At 33.8% G+C, this 18,765-nt stretch overlaps 1 protein-coding gene across 1 annotated transcript; it reads right to left on the bottom strand.

Moving 5' to 3' along the window:
* Window positions 1-10,673: 10,673 nt before the first annotated feature.
* Window positions 10,674-14,439, bottom strand: LOC128526990 (urokinase plasminogen activator surface receptor-like). Its single transcript, XM_053499239.1, has 4 exons — window positions 14,325-14,439; window positions 14,020-14,190; window positions 12,734-12,859; window positions 10,674-11,278 (listed from the first exon to the last, which is right to left on the bottom strand). The coding sequence occupies exons 1-4, from the start codon at window positions 14,437-14,439 to the stop codon at window positions 11,088-11,090; spliced, it is 603 nt and encodes a 200-aa protein (XP_053355214.1). The 3' UTR covers window positions 10,674-11,087.
* Between the last annotated feature and the right edge of the window lie 4,326 nt (window positions 14,440-18,765).

Raw genomic sequence — 18,765 nt, forward strand, 5'->3', positions numbered from 1 at the left:
TTTCCAAATAACCTTTAGTGTGAGTGAGTGTTTGCATTCTTGTGTGTCCTAAGATGGATTGTTACCCTGTGCAGGGTGTACTAGTTTCTCTTTGTTTACAGCCATTGACATGTCGCAGAGGTTAACACGTGAGGAGCGATAGAAATTGTTTTGATGTCTGGTGAAAGCAGTAACCGGGTCTTTGCTGCAGATTTCAATGCAAGACACCCTACGAGACCACCCATCTCCCATGCTACAGTTAGCAAACTGCTTGCTAAGTTAATGATATGTTATGATATATATAATGATATATATATATATATATATATATATATATATATATATATATACATAATATATACGTTAAAACCAAGCACACCATTGTTTTTCTTGTGAAATTCCCAATGTTTGATGTGTCACATGACTCTCTTCCTATTGAAAAAAACAAAAGTTAAATCCAAAATGGCCGACTTCAAAATGGCCACCATGGTTTTCCCCCTCACATATATCACCATGGTTAATATCGCCAACCATTCCCATTTTATTAAGGTGTATCCATATAAATGGCCCACCCTGTACATTAAAGTACCATATATGTGTACTACTGAGCATTAAAATGTTTTATGGAGAAGATATGATAACTAGTTGCCCATAAGTATTTTAATGGTGCAAAAAGTCAAACTTCAGAAGCATGTCATCGGCAACTTCATTGGAATGTAAATGTACATCCAAGCTTAGCTGCAGGAATCTGTGAGGGCAACATACAAGAAAATTAGTGTACCCAGGGCAGGCTTAGTAACAATTACCCTTGTAAGGTTGTCTACAATAAACATTAGTGCTGTCAGAATGAATGATTAATCTAAGTGATTAATAAAAAAAATGTATATATATGAGGCTATTTTTAAAATGTAAGGAGTAGAAAGTACAGATAATTGCGTGAAAATGTAAGGAGTAGAAGTAAAAAGTCGGCTGAAAAATAATAACTCCAGTAAAGTATAGATACCCAAAATTTCTACTTAAGTAAGGTAATGAAGTATTTGTACTTCGTTTCTTGACACCTCTGGTGATATGTTTATTAAAATAATTTAATTTTTTATTTTAAAATTGCCCATACTACAAAATGTTTATTTGTGAACATTCACAAACAAATATAAGCAATTAATATTAGTATCAGTTTTTAATTTAATTCCTAAATTTTAAGTGTTAACTTTGCATTCTTAATGTTCAAAGAAAAACACCTGATCTTCAGCATGATTTGAATAATGAGACACACACACACACACACACACACAAACACAGTGTATGATAGATTTGAATGTCATATTTAATTTCCTGATATTGATTTATTTTTATGATCAAATATGTCATAAAACAACATAATAATACAGAGTTTTTTGTTTAAAAACACACACTTTTCAAGTAATGAAAACATTGAAATACTGTATATGGCTGATAAGTGTGTTTCTGTCTTGTGTTTCACATGTAAAGCCATTTTGAAGCTGAAAAATAGGAAACCTCCATTAGAGTTTCTGCAGAAACAAGAAGATTCCGTTATGAATCAGAGACAGGCATGCACTGTATGAGGAAAAAAAGGTTTTCTAACATAAGTTTTCTTCTGAAACACAAGACTATAAAATAAAAATAAGGACTGAGATGGAATATGATTCCGTCCCTGACAATGACTGCAACTTAAAATGTACAGTTTAGCATTTTACATCAGATTTGCATGGAAGGATCATGTGTTCTTTTTCTTCTTCTTTTTTTTCTTCCCAAGAACAGATTAAAGAGGAACAAATTTCTCATTAAAGTTTCATAACTTTTAAACTGCAAACCTTTAAAATCTGGTAGAAAACCGCTTCCGCGTGTGTGTCGTGCAACAGCACGCCACTCCAGCATGCACTATTATTGTATAACAGCAAAACAGAAGGTAAATTCCTCACATATTGTAGTAATTTATTGTCAATCTCAAGATTTAAATTTGTATCAGTGTTAAGTTTACATAAAATGTATTAATTCTGTGTATTATTTTTTTATTATTATTATTCCTTTATGTTACCTTTATTTTTTATCCCATTAAGATCCAAATCTCTTCTACCAGGGAGTCCTTAAGTTCCACATAAAACACTTTGTCAAAACTTTGTCAAAACTTTCCCTGTTTTGACACAGGTTCATTAGTTTGTTAAAAATGCAAAGATACAAAACATTGGCATTATATGTATAGTACTGTCTGATATAAGATGAAATACACACCTCATCCTGTCACTTTCTTAGAAAACTTAGATCGTAGGATTAGAGAGAGAGATAGAGAGAGACAAGCTCCTGCTGCAGATATTCATGCTACTACTTGCAGTTCTTCAATTTTGCAGATGATTAAATTTTCTGTTCCCTAAATTTACGTTATATCATCACTCAGTTTGCATTGACTGCATTTTTGTGATATACAGTAAGTTAGTTTTTCTAAGCATTTTTCATATGCCTTGACTGTGCTTCCTTGAACTCGTACTTAGTCCCTGTTTCGGTTATATAAAGCAGGACATTATACGTAGTATTATTATAGTAGTATTACACACATTTAGTTTTGCAGATCTATTCACGATGACAACTCTGACTGTGACTTTGTGCTTTACTGCTGTTCTGGCTGCCTACAGTGTTCTAGGAGCAGGTGAGAACGGCATTTCTCTAAACATTGTCTTTAATCATTGCCATGATTTATTAATCCATTTTGGCAAAAACATATTATGGAATATCTTGGTAAAGTATTTTCATTAGCCATGGTTGGAAACTTCTTTTACATGTATGGTATACAGTATTTTAATGAGCAATATTGTGTTTTTAGTTTTGTTGTCCAAAAGGCTTGACGTATGTTTTTGTCTTACACAGACTCAGGGGGGGAGAATGGTCTTGTGAAGATGAAAAAGGGGGGACAGTTTACCATGGAGTGCAGCACAAAGGACAGTAAAAAAGATACTTTTTTACTATATGCAAGACTCCCGAGTAGAAGTATTCTGGTGGTTTATGACATGCATAGTGACAACTTCACTATCAGTAGAAAGTACAAAGAAAGGGTTACTATAATGGGCAGTATATACAAACTAACCATACATATTAATGACCTTCAGGTCAGTGACTCTGGACTATACATAGGCTCGTATAGCAAATTTAATTTAGAAAAAAATGTAGAAGAAGAAGAAGATGGATGCAGCATTCTCCTGTTTGTGAACAGTAAGTATACATCTGTCTTTAAACTCTACTATTTACTTTAGACAGTTTGGTTGTAGACAGCACTTCACTACTAAATGCTGTATTTCTGAATAACAATGCATGGCTAATTGTTCCATCCTACATCCATCCTGCGGCTAAATTTTAAAAGATGTAAAACTATAAATTTATAGATGTATGATTATTGTGTTGATTTGTGCAACATAATATTTAGTAAGCAAAATGCATATTTGAGTATAAAAACATAAAGTCACTTCATATAGTTTGTAGTTGCCTTTAACTTAGTCATATTGGTGTAAGTTAAGGTAATAATGTGTAAGGTTCCAACTCATATGTGGGTTTTGCAGGTGAGGACAAACCAGCTGGTAAAGGGTCATCTGCTGTGCCTGAGCCAGTATTGCTGGTCTTTGCCATAACTGTATGCACTATACTTGTAGTGTGTTTTCAGTGATGTGGGAGTTGGCACCTAAGGTAAGCAGCAAAGAGATCTGCAGCTGAATAAAATGGTCTATGTAGCATTTTTATGTGTTCACTATAAAATGCGGAAATGGGCAGCAGGCTTGTGACAAATCAGCATGGCTCATTGTTTTGCCTGTCCATGCCTTGACTGTCCAAGACCCTGTCACCTTTCCACGAATTTTCCTTCCTTGGTGGCAGGGAATGAGATTCCTAGCAGAATAGTCAAGAAGATGCTGAGGGAATTGTGTTTAAAGAGTGTTGCAAAGAGGAACTGTTGTCCTAAAATATGTATTCATCTTCCATTTACAGGAAAAATTGGACAACAAATTTTACAAAGAGCTGATGAAGAAGATTTCTTGTTTCACTTTCACCAGGGACTCTGGATGAATGTTCAAACCTATATATATTGTCAGAGGTGGAAAGTAATGAATTACATTTACTCGCATTACTGTAATTGAGTAGATTTTTTGTGTACTTCTACTTTTTAAAGTAGTTTTTAAAATCTGTAATTTTACTTTTAAGTATGTTTTGTTTGAAGTATTGTACTTTACTACATTTTAAATCATATTCACTACTGAGTAAAAAATAAATAAATGAAAATTTAAAATAATAAAAATAATACAACGGGAAGGGGAAAAAAATTGCACCCTGGGAAACCACTGCACTGATTGATTGATGGGCGCTAAATTCACAAGAACGATGGAGACGGACAAAACGAATGCCAGTGATGCAGAACCAGCCGAAAGTGAAATGCCAACAAATTCTTATGAAGCAAACCCCTGGTCATATTTAAACGACCGCTTTGATTTCAAGCACAACTAAGGGAACAGATTTATTATGCAAGGGTGTTCCTGCCCCCATCCCACCCAAAAATGTAACTCAGTAACTTTTACTCTAAGTAAATTTTTAATGAGCTACTTTTCACTTTTACTTGAGTAGATTTTTATAAGGGTAAATTTACTTGTACTTAAGTAAAATTTCACTAAAGTAACAGTACTTTTACTTGAATACAAAATTTTATTACTCTTTCTACCTCAGTATATTGTGTTATTATGATAATGCTACTGCTAAATAGCTGATAATTGTATTATTCTATATATGCACACTTTTTTTTTAATTTAGGAATTGAATTTTCAGTTCATTCATAATTTTCACTTTTTTTTACTAGAACTGGTTATAATAAATCTAAATTTATTAAACTACAAAAAGTAAGATTCTTTAAAAAAAAATGAATGTTTTTTTTTGCTGAAACCTCTAACTGAACTAATATTTGTTTATATACTGTATGTACTCCTGTTTTTAATCCAATTGTCATAATAATTTGTATGCTCTCCATTTGTATTCTTTTAATTCGGTCATTTACCTTTGATTCATATGTATTTATTTACTTTTGATCTGTATCTACTGCTACTGTTTATCTGTAGTTTTTCATATTATCCTTTTTTTATCAAGTAATAAACAGTCATTATGAAAAAGACCCAAAGTTGAGGTGTCACCTCCAGAAACAAAGAAAGTAGCAAATCTTACTTTAAAAGATGTTATGCTTACAATTACGTTTTCATTTAGGCATATGGCAGATGCTTATCCAGAGCGACTTACTAAAAGTGCTTTGAAGTTTCTGTCATTGGATAGATACCTACATTTATAATTGGTTAAGAAATGTAAACCATATAGAGTTTTATGCATAAAAAAAGCTAAAAAAAAAAAAAAAAAAAACATTTCCAGAAAGTAGAACACTGCGGTTTAAATCTGCGGCGGATGTTATGCAAATCTGCCAAAGTCAAGACAGATGAGCTGCTAACTGGGCCTGCTTGTTTCTCACTCATCTTTGCCTCTTTTGCCGCTGTCTTCATCATCATCTACACACTACTTTAATCGTTCTGTTATTATAAGCAGGACATTATACGCATTTTGCAGATCTATCCATGATGGCAATTCTGACTGTGAATTTGTGCTTTACTGCTGCTCTGACTGCACAGTGTTCTAGGATCAGGTGAGAACGGCATTTCTCTAAACATTGTCTTTAATCATTGCCATGATTTATTAATCCATTTTGGTGGAAACATCTTATAGATAATCTAATCTGATAGTAAAATATTTTTATTAGCCATGGTTGGAAATGGTAAAAAAAAAAAATTATTATTATGGGTCTGTAAGAAGCAATACTGTTTTTTGTTTTGTTTTCAAGTAAGCCTGATACATGTTAAAATTCAATTTTATTTGTATAGCGCTTTTAACAATTGACATTGTCGCAAAGTAAATAATTATTTAAGTTTATATGGAATGTGAGTGTGTATAAATCAAAATGGTCATATAGTCCCTGGTGAGCAAGCCGAGAGCGACAGTGGCAAGGAAAAATTCCCTGAGATGGTAATAGGAAGAAACCTTGAGTAGAACCAGACTCAACAGGGAACCCATCCTCATTTGTGTAAAACAGAAAGCAGGAATTGATCTGCATTTATACTGTGTGTTAGGTGTGTTAGCCAGTTTAGCAATAACAGTTAATGTTAATTGATGTTAATATGGAGTCCAGGTTCCAGTCCTGAACTATCAAGCAACTACAGCCAAGTCCTCAGAGAAACAGCTGTCAACACCAGTCGAGGCCAGAACCGTCTTCATGAAACCGTCCCCAGACACCAGACTCATCCCAAAGAGACACACGGGGCATCCATGTGACAAGATCTCCAACCAGAAGCAGGGCACCAGAATGGGCCAGACAGGTCCGGAGGGCAGAGGGAGTCTGGATCACTGGCAGCTCACGAACGACATGTGTAGCTCGACAGAGAGAGGGAAAGAGCGAGAGGGAGAGAGAGAACAGGAGAGGGGAGAGCAGAAGAGGAAAGATAACAGTTAGGTATGGTTGCAGTCACATAATGTATATTATATATATATTTAGTGTAGAGTACAAGCAGAGACTCCAGCAGGACTAACTATAAAAGGTTGGGTGTTATTGAAATAATGGAGAATGGGGAAGTATTTACCATGGAGTGCACCAGAGAGGACAGTCAACCAGTGTAAGGCCCGAAATCTTAATAAGTGTGTTTTGTGTAGTTTTATGTTTTTGGACTCAGTTTTCCAGAAGGCACCTCAGTCAGGTGATGAAAGCACCCACCTGAACCGAGGTGGCTTATTAGTTCCTTTATGAATAGCTGTTTGTTCTGGGAAACTGAGTCGAGCATTTGTTATGTAAAGTGGGCATTTGTTGTGTTTGGTTAGATTCTGTTTTAGTTGGCAACGTTTTTTGAAGCCGTTTAAGGTAAGTTTACATCTGTTTTGATTTAGTATGTGTTGTTAGTTTGTCTCTTTGTCTGTGTGTCTCTTTTAGTTTGTATCTTAGTCGCTTTCGTCTCTCCTGTGTAAGTACTGCTGTAGTCTGTTTAGTTCTTAGTCTGTTTCGCTACTAACCTGCATAGCTTTTAGTCTGTTTAGTCTCCTAGTCTGTTTAGATCTTAGTCTGTTTAGCCACTAACCTGTTTAGTTCTTAGTCTGTTTTATATCTAGTCTGCTGTGTACCTAGTCTGTTCATCCCTTGGATCGTTGGCTACTAATCTGTTTAGCAAATAGTCTGTTTAGCAACCATCCAGCTTAGCAGCTAGTGTGCGTAACAGCTAGTAGGGTTAGTCCCTGTTATGTTTAGTCTCTTGTGTGTTTAGTTTGTTTAGTCTTCTTGTCTGTGTTGTATCCTAGTATGTTTAGTTCCCCGTCTGTTTTGATGCTTGTCTAAGTCCCCTGTATGTGTAAGTTATTTGATGTTTTGTTTAAAACATGCTCCAGCAGAAAGCCAACTTTCTTTCATGTTTTGTTTTTGTGAAAAAAAAGACTTTGTACATTTGTACTTTCTGCATCTATGCCTCAATCTTCACCCCAAAAAGCCCACAGCCCAACACCACACCATTTATGACAACCAGATACTCTATTTGCAAATAATCATAATTTTGTGATGGGTTATGACAAGCAGGCTGGAGGCTTTATTATCAGTAACTAGTACTTAGGAAGGGTTAATATAAATAGCAACATGCACAAAATAACTGAGTATTAGTTACCTTCAGCACAGTGACTCTGGAACATACAAAGGCGTGTATAGCAAATTTAATTTTGAAAAAAAAAGTAGAAGAAAATAAAAGAATGATACGTCTATTACCTATTTGCATCCAGCAAGTGTCCATCTGTCTTTAAACAATATACTGTATACGACAGTATTTGGACAATTTGTATGCTGAATGATGTAATGCGAAATAACAATGCATGGTTAATTCTTATGTTCTAAAATTTTTTTATGTACTAGACTGGTACTGGATGTAATGTATAACATTTTATGTGTTCACAATGAAAAGGAAATGGGCAGCTGGCAAATCATCATGGATCTTTTGTTTTGCCTTTTCTCCTATACATGCTTTTTGGAATCAAGTGAGATTTCATTACAAGTACGTTGATCTCTTGCATACCCATACAGGTAACCACTCATGGCTTGCTTTTAATATTTAATGATTTTTTTATTATTTTTTTATTTATTTAAAATTTGTTTCTCATTTCCATTATAAATCCTTCTTAAGAAGATGAATAATTATTATTTGCAAATATATTAGGAAACAATGACTCATTATTAATTGACACAAATCTGTATTCATCTTCATGAAGATACAATGATGAGCCATAACATTATAATCACCTGCTTACAATAACATTAAGTAGGTCTCCTTTTGCTACCAAAATATACCCACTGAGGCATGGTCTTTCCTAGGCCTCCTAAGGTGTGTTGTGGAATTTGGCACCGAGCTGTCAGTAGCAGATTCTGGAAGTCCTAATGTTCAATTGAATTGTGACCTGGAGAATTTGAAAGCCAAACCAACACCTTTCTATTGGAAAAATTATCTTTTCCACCTATTTGAGCTACAGTAGCTATTGTATTGGAACAACACACTACTCCACAGGCCAGCCTTCACTGACCCTTTTTTTGTCTATGACCCTGTCACCTTTTCACTGGTTTTCCTTCCTCGGACCACTTTTGGTATGTCCTGATCACTGCCTGGGAACATCTTACAAGAGCTGCAGTTTGAGTTGCTCTGATCCAGTCGTCTAGTCATAACAATTCAGCCCTTGTCAAAGAAGCTCAAATCCTTATCTTTGCCCATTCGTTCTGTTTCCAACATATCACTATTGGGCCTTACCACTCTCCAAGTGCAATATTGATAACTGTATTATTTGTGCAATGTCTTTTCCTTTTTCCATTCCAAGTGCAATACTGTACCTGTGAATTTAGTCATGACTTACCACTCTACCATTAAAGCTCATTTTGCTTGCTGTAAATGTTGAGGTGGAAAATATACAACATTAATCACAGTTAATTGGCTATCTGGTTGGTAACGAAGGTCAAACACTGAAGTTCCTCTTATAGACATGTAAATCTGGACACTGTACTGACCTCTTTGGCCCATTGCTGCACCTTATTAGTCCAGGCTAGCCTTTATACAAGACTCTATATCTATAAACTATGTAACATTTACATCCCTCAACTGTCTCAATTGAGTATTTTTTTATTTTTTTATTTTTTTTACATTTATGTATTGGATTGGCACCCTGTCCAGGGTGTACCACGCCTTGTGCCCTAAGTCTCCTGCAATAGGCTCCAGGCCCCCACAGTATTTCTTATACTGATGCTCCAGGTCAGAACAAGGATGCCTTTACTTTGAAATAGCAAAACAACAACAAATGAATCAAGTACAAATAATTGATCACCAATTAAAAAGTTGGAACAACATAAAAAAAAAATACAAATCATATTGAAAAACATTGGCTAACAATCTGATTTCTATATTTGTAAAAAAAAATAATAATAATTAAAACAGTGAAATAGAGTACAGTATAAAGGGTGAGGAACATATGTGTGATATAAAATGAAACCTAATAGTGCAACAATGTAACATATAGCTTATAAATATATAAAGTTGTAATAATAATAATAATAATAATAATAACATTTTGAGTAACTTTAATTAAAAAACTCTTTTTTTTACTATCTATATAGTAGATCATAAACCCTCATGCAAGTGTTATTAACAATGTTTTAACAATGTTTTGTTAATTTTACCAAATTTTTCCATTAATGTGTGTGTGTGTGTGAAAAACTCAAATAAGAGAGGAAGAAGGATTACTGTGTAAGATTAAAAAAAGAGGGAGAGGGGGGTCTAATTCCTTCTCTCCTTTTACTTTAGCTTCATACACAAACACACACACACGCATGCGCATAAACAGAAAACACTTGTCTGTCGGGATTTATTTGTACTTTTTAAAAAAATTTTAAGTAAAGTGCAGATTAATTTGTTTTATATTTGCTCTATAGTTTGTATTAATTATAATGTATTTTTGGGGGGGCTGTGGAACGAATAATTTGAGTTTCCATTATTTCTTATAGAAAAATTCACTTTGGTTTATGAGTGTTTTGAAATACAAGCCTGCTTCTGGAATGAATTGTGCTCGTAAACCAAGGTTCCACTGTAATGTTTTATTCAACAAAAAAGCTCTATAATTTACTCATATTTGTTTACAGGCCAGTGTTGTCACAGTCCGAATGCTATATGTACAATATAGCGGTCAAGGCAATGAATATGTTGTTGTTGGGGTCCTGGTTTCATGTTAACACTTGGGTAAAGAAAATTTATTTTGTACATATTATAAAAGCAGTGTTTTGTTCTTTTAAACAAACGGCAAATGCTTTGAAACATTTATGCAAATAGTTTGTTGTCATTATATCCAAACTGGTTAAACCAGTTGTCCTAATCTATCAAGCACAATTTTTTATACATTTTTATCATACGTTTTCTGTAAATGTGCTCAGAAAACATTAATAAACAGTATTTTAAAAACGCAAATATTCTGTTTATTGACCCACGGTGTGCAATACACCTGACATAATACAAAAAGGTTTTCCACTTTTATTTTTCATTTTAATCATTTGTCAATTCTCGTGCATTATCTAGCTCTTTCATATCTACCAACCCGGCAGAGAGATGGGGAAGTAGATTCCCAAACTATGTTTATTTCTACATTAGAAGTCATGATTTGTTTGATTGTTTTATCACAAGAGAAACAATTCTGTGCAAATACATGAAAATTATTTAACTTAACCTCATGAATAAATGTGTTAATATAACCAGAAATTCACGCACAAATGCAGAATCATACAAAAATTAAATACTGAATAAAAATCATTGGTACAAATTATGTAACACATTAAGGCTGCTGTAATAAAAAAAAATCATCAGAATAATATTACATATCAGGTTAAGTAGTTTCTTTTCCACACTTATAATTATCCTTACCGAAATCTACAAAAAATGACACTTTATTCACACACTTTATGTATTTTTATAAGAAATATTTAAGTACAGCAAAATTATAGAATTTAAGAAAAAGAGCATTTGATTGCATCCTTATTGGAGTAGTTTAGTAGTTATTATGATCATCAGAAACAGGCCGAAACCCTGCCTGTTCCGAGTTTCACTCGAGTTACACAAGTTTCCTGTGCAACACTGCACATTTCCCAGTGAGGAATTGTGAAAATTTGCACCACAGAAAGATTTAGAGGCACAGCCCTTGACTGTTAAGTTTGCCAAGTTTATAACTGGGGAAAGAAAAAATATATTATTGTTGGTTAATTCTTTGAGGAATGGATATGGAACCTAAATTGATCATTTGCTTTTATCATTTTGGAATAAGATATTTATTTGGCAGATTAATAAATCTCACATACACACCCTTCCAACCAGCAGAGGGCGCCATCACCTGTTTACTGTTTTCAGGTCTGTTTTTATACATACTTTTTGCTGCATCCTAACCTAAAGCTATACTATATCGCATATTTTGTGGATTTATAAATAAATAAATAAACTCTGAGTCATACCCCTGAACAGCGCTCAGTATTTTGTAGTCAATGGAGCTTTTAAAAGTTATAACATCAATTTCTGGAATTCGTCAGACTTCAGAGAAAAACAAGTTGTGTCTGTAAATCTTTGCACATTAGAATTGTAATGTAATAAATTAAAGCTGAAATAAATCTCTTTTTAAGCAAATGTCTTAAAATTACACCTGATTCCAAATTTAAATTACACCCTCTCAAACAGCAACAGTCATCCTGAGACCTGACCAAACACTGTACATCTTTTTTATCATCCCCTTCTCTCTTTTAGCCATTCCTGTTTTTGTTTTTTTTGTTTTTTTTTGTTTTTTTTTAAATGGGCCTTAAATTTCTTATTTTTTAAATTTCTTTAAATTGTTTTAACTCAACTTGGCATAAACTATAACTATAAAGTTGTTATTATCACAAAATTATATAAATTGAGTGAAACCTTGAATTGCAAGTAACGCGGTTTGCAAGTGTTCCGCAAGACGAACAAAGATTTGTAATAAATCTTGACTTAAAAAATCTGAGCAAGTCTTGGTTTACGAATACCGAGTATCATGTTTCACACATGCGCTTCTTGTTTTGACGTCGAGCGTCACGTGATCACAACTGAGCCAATGTTTTTTCTCTCTCTTGCGCTGCAGAATTGTGGGTAATCGTCTCTCCTGCTGGGTCTTAGTGCTCGTCTCTCACTGGTATAATCAACATCCGTGCACGCATTCTCTTCCTCAGCCTGTTGTTATGTGTGTGCGTGCGTAATTTGACACCGTGCCGGTTCACCCTCTCTCTCTCTCTCTTGCCTTCAGTGTGTGTGTTTGTGAAACAGCATGGTGTCAAATTACGCGCACGCACACACATAACGACAGACCCAAACACACACACACACGCACAGCGCCTGCGCGCATAAGCGGAAACACTTATTTGTCTGGATTTATTTTTATTTTTATTTTTTTTGTATTAATTATTTCTATGTATTTATTTTTTTGAGCTGTAATGAATGAATCATTTCAGTTTCTTTTTTATAGGAAAATTTAATTTGGTTTACGAGTGTTTTGAATTATAAGCTCGCTTCCGGAACGAATTATGCTCGTAATCCAAGGTTCCACTGTATGTAAGAATATGCTTATTGAGCATAAAAATGTTCTATATTAGTGAAAGCAGCCATAGACGTCTAACCTGTTCCAGTTATACAATGATCTTGATTTCCCGCACAAGAAATGGAAGAGTTGCATGTTTTGTCTGGTGGGTTCCAACAGCTTAAACATTGAAGTCCATTTGGTTTGTTGTCTTGTTCTTTGTTATCTGAAATGCACATATGACAGCAAAGCTGCAGTATGTTGTTTGTCTCTGAAAGTTTATCATGGCTTATTCAGAGTAAGTACTTATTAATAAGAAGAAAGATTTAATTCGTCACATAAGCATTGCAGTATGGCAAAATACTTCTCTTTACATGTATTATCTTCTTAACTACCTGAAGTCATGATCTGACCTATTCACCAGTATCCAAAAGAAATAATGTAACCATAAAGAATCCTAAAGACATAATGTAATCATGTGGAACCATGCACGGATCACCCTGTTTACTTTCAACTTCTAAAATCCCTCTTTTTTAAAAGCACATTTTTGTTTTCTTTCTAATGTGCAACTCTAAGTCTATTTAAAATGTATGAACAGACTGGCACTTTTTCTTTTAACCTGAGAGTTTTTTATGCTTTTTACTGTCGGTTTTATGTTGATGGTGTTCTTGGTCCATAACCTACCTAAACAGCATAACAATATGTTTCTGTTAGACACTCCAAAGCAGATCTCTACGTTGCCCTGGATAAAAGCATTTTATTGAATATCTCCTGAATGAGGCAGAAAGATGGTACAAAATACTACACTAAACTGGATTAGACCTTATATGTCTTTTGTGCAGATTTGTATTTGTTGAACAAAAGGTTGTTTTGCAATTTGATATATCTACAGTAGTGCTGGCAGCTCTTGAACACATGCAACAACTCTTTAAAGAAAAGAGAGTACTGAATCAAAAGGTCTGTTTATCACTAAGGGGCAATACAAATACAAAGTTTTTGCCACATGGCCTTTCTTATATAAAACATATGAATGCCCGTCACCTTAGCAGGAACAAAAACTGCTCATAAGCTGGCAAAAATCTATGAACTGATGTAGCTCTACAATGAAAAAAATGTATGGTGACTCACAGTGGCCTTATTTGGTGAACCAAACAGTATTAAAGTCCTTGTCACTTTGATCCTAAAAAACCTATGTTCTTATAAAAGCATCAATAAACATACATCAATGAGCAATAACTCTAAAACTATCACATTCTGTCTATAATGTCTATAACGTTACAATAAGCTAAGTTTTGGTGTTCCCTTGTAACCTCTGATATATATACGAGTAAATAGATAGACAGATAGTGTTTTTTTTATGTCTATACAGTATATATTTTTTCTTACCAGAGATGCGGTTGCAGTTATTAGACTCACAGCAAAAGATGGATAGAAAACCTTTCGCCACTCCAACATTAGCTGAGTAAATGGTTTCTAAAATACTTGGATTAGTTTTGTGTGGATTACAGACAGCCTGTGGGAGGCAGCCATGAATTTCTCCAATATTCACAATAAACCCTTAAACACACATGTAAACATAAAGTCCACATCATGTCTTGTATTGTTTTTGATTTCTTAGTTTTTCTTTGTTGTTTTTAACATTTTATAATACTGTATTCAAGCAACAGTAAATCGAACTTTTCTGTACTTACTTGACAAAGAAAAATTGTATATCAGAGCAGCACACACATTATCTGATGGACACTGTTGTGAAGTTGTGGTGGTACACGATCCTGATTCACTTGCGCAGTGTAAACAATTCAGCATGGTTACTTGAAAAAATCAAACAGAAACTTAATGCATGGATGATGCAGACAGATGAAGGTATCAGTAGTTACAAAATTAGAAAGCCAAATAACAATTAAATAAATGCAACGCTACACTTGCTACTTTGAATGAGTTTCATCTTGTCTTGACACTGGAGCTCTATGCTCTAAATTTTTAGGTGTATGATTTAAAATAATATAATGAATGAAAATCGAAATTACGAAATAAAATAATATACTAAAATTAATTATTAAATCTTTATTTTTTCCATGCAAAATAAGAACTGATAACTGATCTGTTAAAAGACTATGAATGTTTTTTATATAGTTTCTACATTGTGTGAACTGATTGTTATTTATTAATTATATAGAAAAAAAATTGTTAGAGATTATTATATATGTGATTGTATTATATTGTATATGTGATTAAAGTTGCAATTTACAATAAAGTTGTAAATGTGATTATAATAATTTCTTTTTCGAAGAACTATTTCAACAACCCAGAATTAAGTTTTAACATGAAGGCTGTATTCTTCCTAAAAACAAGCAAAACATACAGTATAAAAACAAAGATAGAATCGTACAATTACATTTTTATTGTAAAAAAAAAAAAACAAATTACACAATTATTGTGAAAGAAAGAAAGAAAGAAAGAAAGAAAGAAAGAAAGAAAGAAAGAAAGAAAAAGAAAAGCCTATAGTTAAAATAAAGTTCTTACCTGAGCAGAAGAGAGAGGAAGAGAAGTAGAAGACCAGAAGCAACTTCATTTTGATGAACAAATGTTGATTGGACTCTGGGTCATATCGTCTACACAAACAGCACACCCCTCTGGTGTTTAGTAGGAAGAGGAATGTATTAATTAAAATGAAATGGGTGGGTCTGTCAATTCATGGCACGATCACTGTTTACCACTGTGTGTGACAAAGCAATAAGCCGATGGTTTATCTTGCTCAGTAATTCAGTGGTGTACTTGATCAACATCCTCAAAATTACATTAAACAATATAACATTCATTTTTCCATTTGAAATACAATTGCAGGTGTAATAAATATACTGTAAATAAGGTGAGTCATATTAATAGACTAATCACAAATTATTTATTATGTTCACTCAAACTCAACAAATGGACATGACAGAATTCTGCGTGTGTGTTGAGGCGGTTCTGTTTGTCTGTCTGTCTGTTGGTTTTTCATGCATATTCATAGCGCTCTGTGCAGACTAGCATCTATTTCAGCAAGCATTTTTGTCTTATGGCTCACATTTTCCACCTCAATGTTTGGCCATGGTTAAGGTATTTAGTCAAGATGAATAGATTTATATTTATGCCTGCATGAGTCGTTGAATGCCTGCATTCATCCAAACTTAGAGAAGGACAGCGTGAGAAATGTGTTATGTCTAATGTCCTTCATAAAAAAATTACTGTCAGTAAATGTATTTTATGACTTAAATAAATAAATAAATAAACACACATACATAATATATTGTGTATTTATTTATTTATTTATTTAAAAAAAATTATCCTTACATGAATCAGGTCAAGTGTGGCCCATGACTTCTTTCCTGTTTCGCCTCGCTTCACGCACCAAACACACCAATTTAAACAAATTATAAGTAATGATGATGTATAATTAGTAGCGCATCTGTAATCTGTATCATTATTTTAAGATACACCCATGCCTTTAAAGATCAGCAAGTTTGTTTGTTAACTTGAGACAGGTTATTATTTGTGATAGAATTACACTAATACCCATAATTATTCATATTAGAAAATAAGTGACAGAACACCTGGCCTAACAATATGTATGTAAAAAATACTGAATAGATATAAGTATATAAATGCACTGTTTTAAATAGGTGCATACTCGTTGGACATTCAGCATCAAGTTATACTATATACTATAGACATTTTGTAAGAAAAACAATATGTACACTGATAGTACACCAGTGGAGACAGCGTGGAGACAGCGTGGAGACAGCGGGATGTAGAGTTCTTGCAGTGAACACCTGCTTGGTAAATAGTATGATCTCTTGGTAAACACTCGATCACTTGTAGGTCTTGTGATCCTTTAATTATTGGTCTGAAATGTATTAAACATAATTAATTCCACAGCATCCAGTTGAGAGGTCAAAAATGAGACAGGTGTTAAACAAGAAACAAGTCACACTTCCAATGTGCTGAGGCATTTAAAATCACCTAATATGCATGGACCAGCAGTATATGGTACTGGGCAAAATAAATAAATAAATATAATTAAAAAATTCATAAATATAACATACATAACGACCACATTTCAGACAGTACATATAATTAAGGCTTACCTTATGAAGAAGCATGTGTGATAGACAAAGTCTCCAGAAGAATTGTGCCAGATTTTCCAAAAACTGTATGACGTCTGCCTACTGATATATATTTTAAAGGCAAAGGGTTGGTACAACAATTGCTGACTTTGTTTATGTTGTCTATTAAAACATTTGGGCCTAGGAGAAATTGTCTTCACCACCTTCAGCCCATAGAGGTGATAGATCCTCCCACACTATCGTCACTCGGTACACACAGCTCGACTTTGAATTTGACATAAGAATCAAAATGAAGGTTTATTTAGTTACAAATCTAAACATTTGTAACAATATACAGTACAACAATATCATAAAAAAGATATCATAAAATAAAAAGGATAAAAAGCCATAATATAAGTGATAATATGAACTAACTTTTTTATGTGCCTTTTTTTTAAATACACCCATGAATCTTTAGCAGATTGCTGTGATAGAAGAAAAAAAACAATACATCATGTTGTAATACATCATGAGGCCATGTCACCCTTTTTTTCTATAGCCCTATATGTATGATTCTAAGTGTTTTATTCCATGCATTAAAAAGGGTACGGCTGCAGTAAATTTTAATAACAAATTACACAGCTACACGGCACCTACGTAACCACTTATTGACATAAGCATGCATAAATATTTATAAAGGATCATTAATTCAAATACGGTACTGTACATGGCTTTTGTTTCAAGTCGCTTGTGTTTGCTGTCTTTTTAAACTTTGCATCAAATCATCGTCACAAACGACTTTGTACCTGAGTGTACATTTATTTTTCTATAGAGTGACATAATAAAGACAGATCAAACATCAAAAACAAAGCTCAGAGCTTGGTTTGATAAAACTAAAAATCCTTAGCAATCACTATCATCAAACATCAGTATATTCAAACCCAGCCAACTCCCTGCTGTCATTTCAGGAAAGCTACTGTACTGTATCTCAGTAATGTAACAGTGTCCCAGTCCATTGAAGGGTACACACACATATAAAACACGCAATTTGGGAACGCCAATTAACCTAATCTGCATGTCTTTGGAGGAAACCCAAGTACCCAGACAAAACCCACTAAGCACGGGGAGAACATACACATCCCAAGGTGGGAATCGAACCCTTGACGCTGGAGGCGCGAGGCCACAGTGCTAACCAGTGCTTCACTGTGCCACCCACAACAACGATATTCATAATTGAAATGAAAATGTTTCTTATATCCCTCATTTTTTACAATGATTCCAACTACTGCATAGATAATAATAAAAGTAATGAACATTTAAGATTAATTAAGATTTGTACCAACTAGGTATTGATATAGATTTTTAAACAAATACCCATATTTCATGTCCCAACTGAGCGAATAATTCATTTTAAATTAACACACATTATTGATATTATTATTACCAAGCTTAATTACAAGCTTTTTGCTAGCAAAAACTAACCATCTAACGAAACTTGATAACTGCCTAGTCTTTTATGTTCTGCAGGTCTCAGCTTCAACATTACAGATGTAAACATCAGTCTGATCGCTGCTTTCTCTTTTGAGTCTCAGTTCTCTATAAAGTATTGTTGAAGAAATGTTTTAAAAACTTTTTGTGCTTTTTTTTTCCTTTTTTTGGTTTCCAACTCCTTGACTGTTTTCCACCATGACTATGATGTCACAATTGACATACAGTAGCAGACACGGAAAACACAAGTGGTGTTACCTTACAGTAAATGTCAAAAGGTATTTAAAACAGTGGCAGGTCTGACACTTGGATTATCTTATATGGAAACGGTAGGCTAGCACCACTTGTTTAGGTGTAGTATTACTAAATTCTAATGCCAAGCCCAGCACAGTGAATGTGAATTACATGGCAAGGCTAGTTTAGCTTTTTGCTTTATAGAGTATTTTTATAATGATGCAGTAGATAATATGCAAATATAGAAATACTTCCCAAAGTTGTTGTTCAGCACAGCGTGAGTATGTACACGCATGGTCAAACAAAGTTGCATCATTATCTTCTATTT

Source organism: Clarias gariepinus, chromosome 6 (assembly GCF_024256425.1).
Source record: "Clarias gariepinus isolate MV-2021 ecotype Netherlands chromosome 6, CGAR_prim_01v2, whole genome shotgun sequence".
Lineage (NCBI taxonomy): Eukaryota > Metazoa > Chordata > Actinopteri > Siluriformes > Clariidae > Clarias > Clarias gariepinus.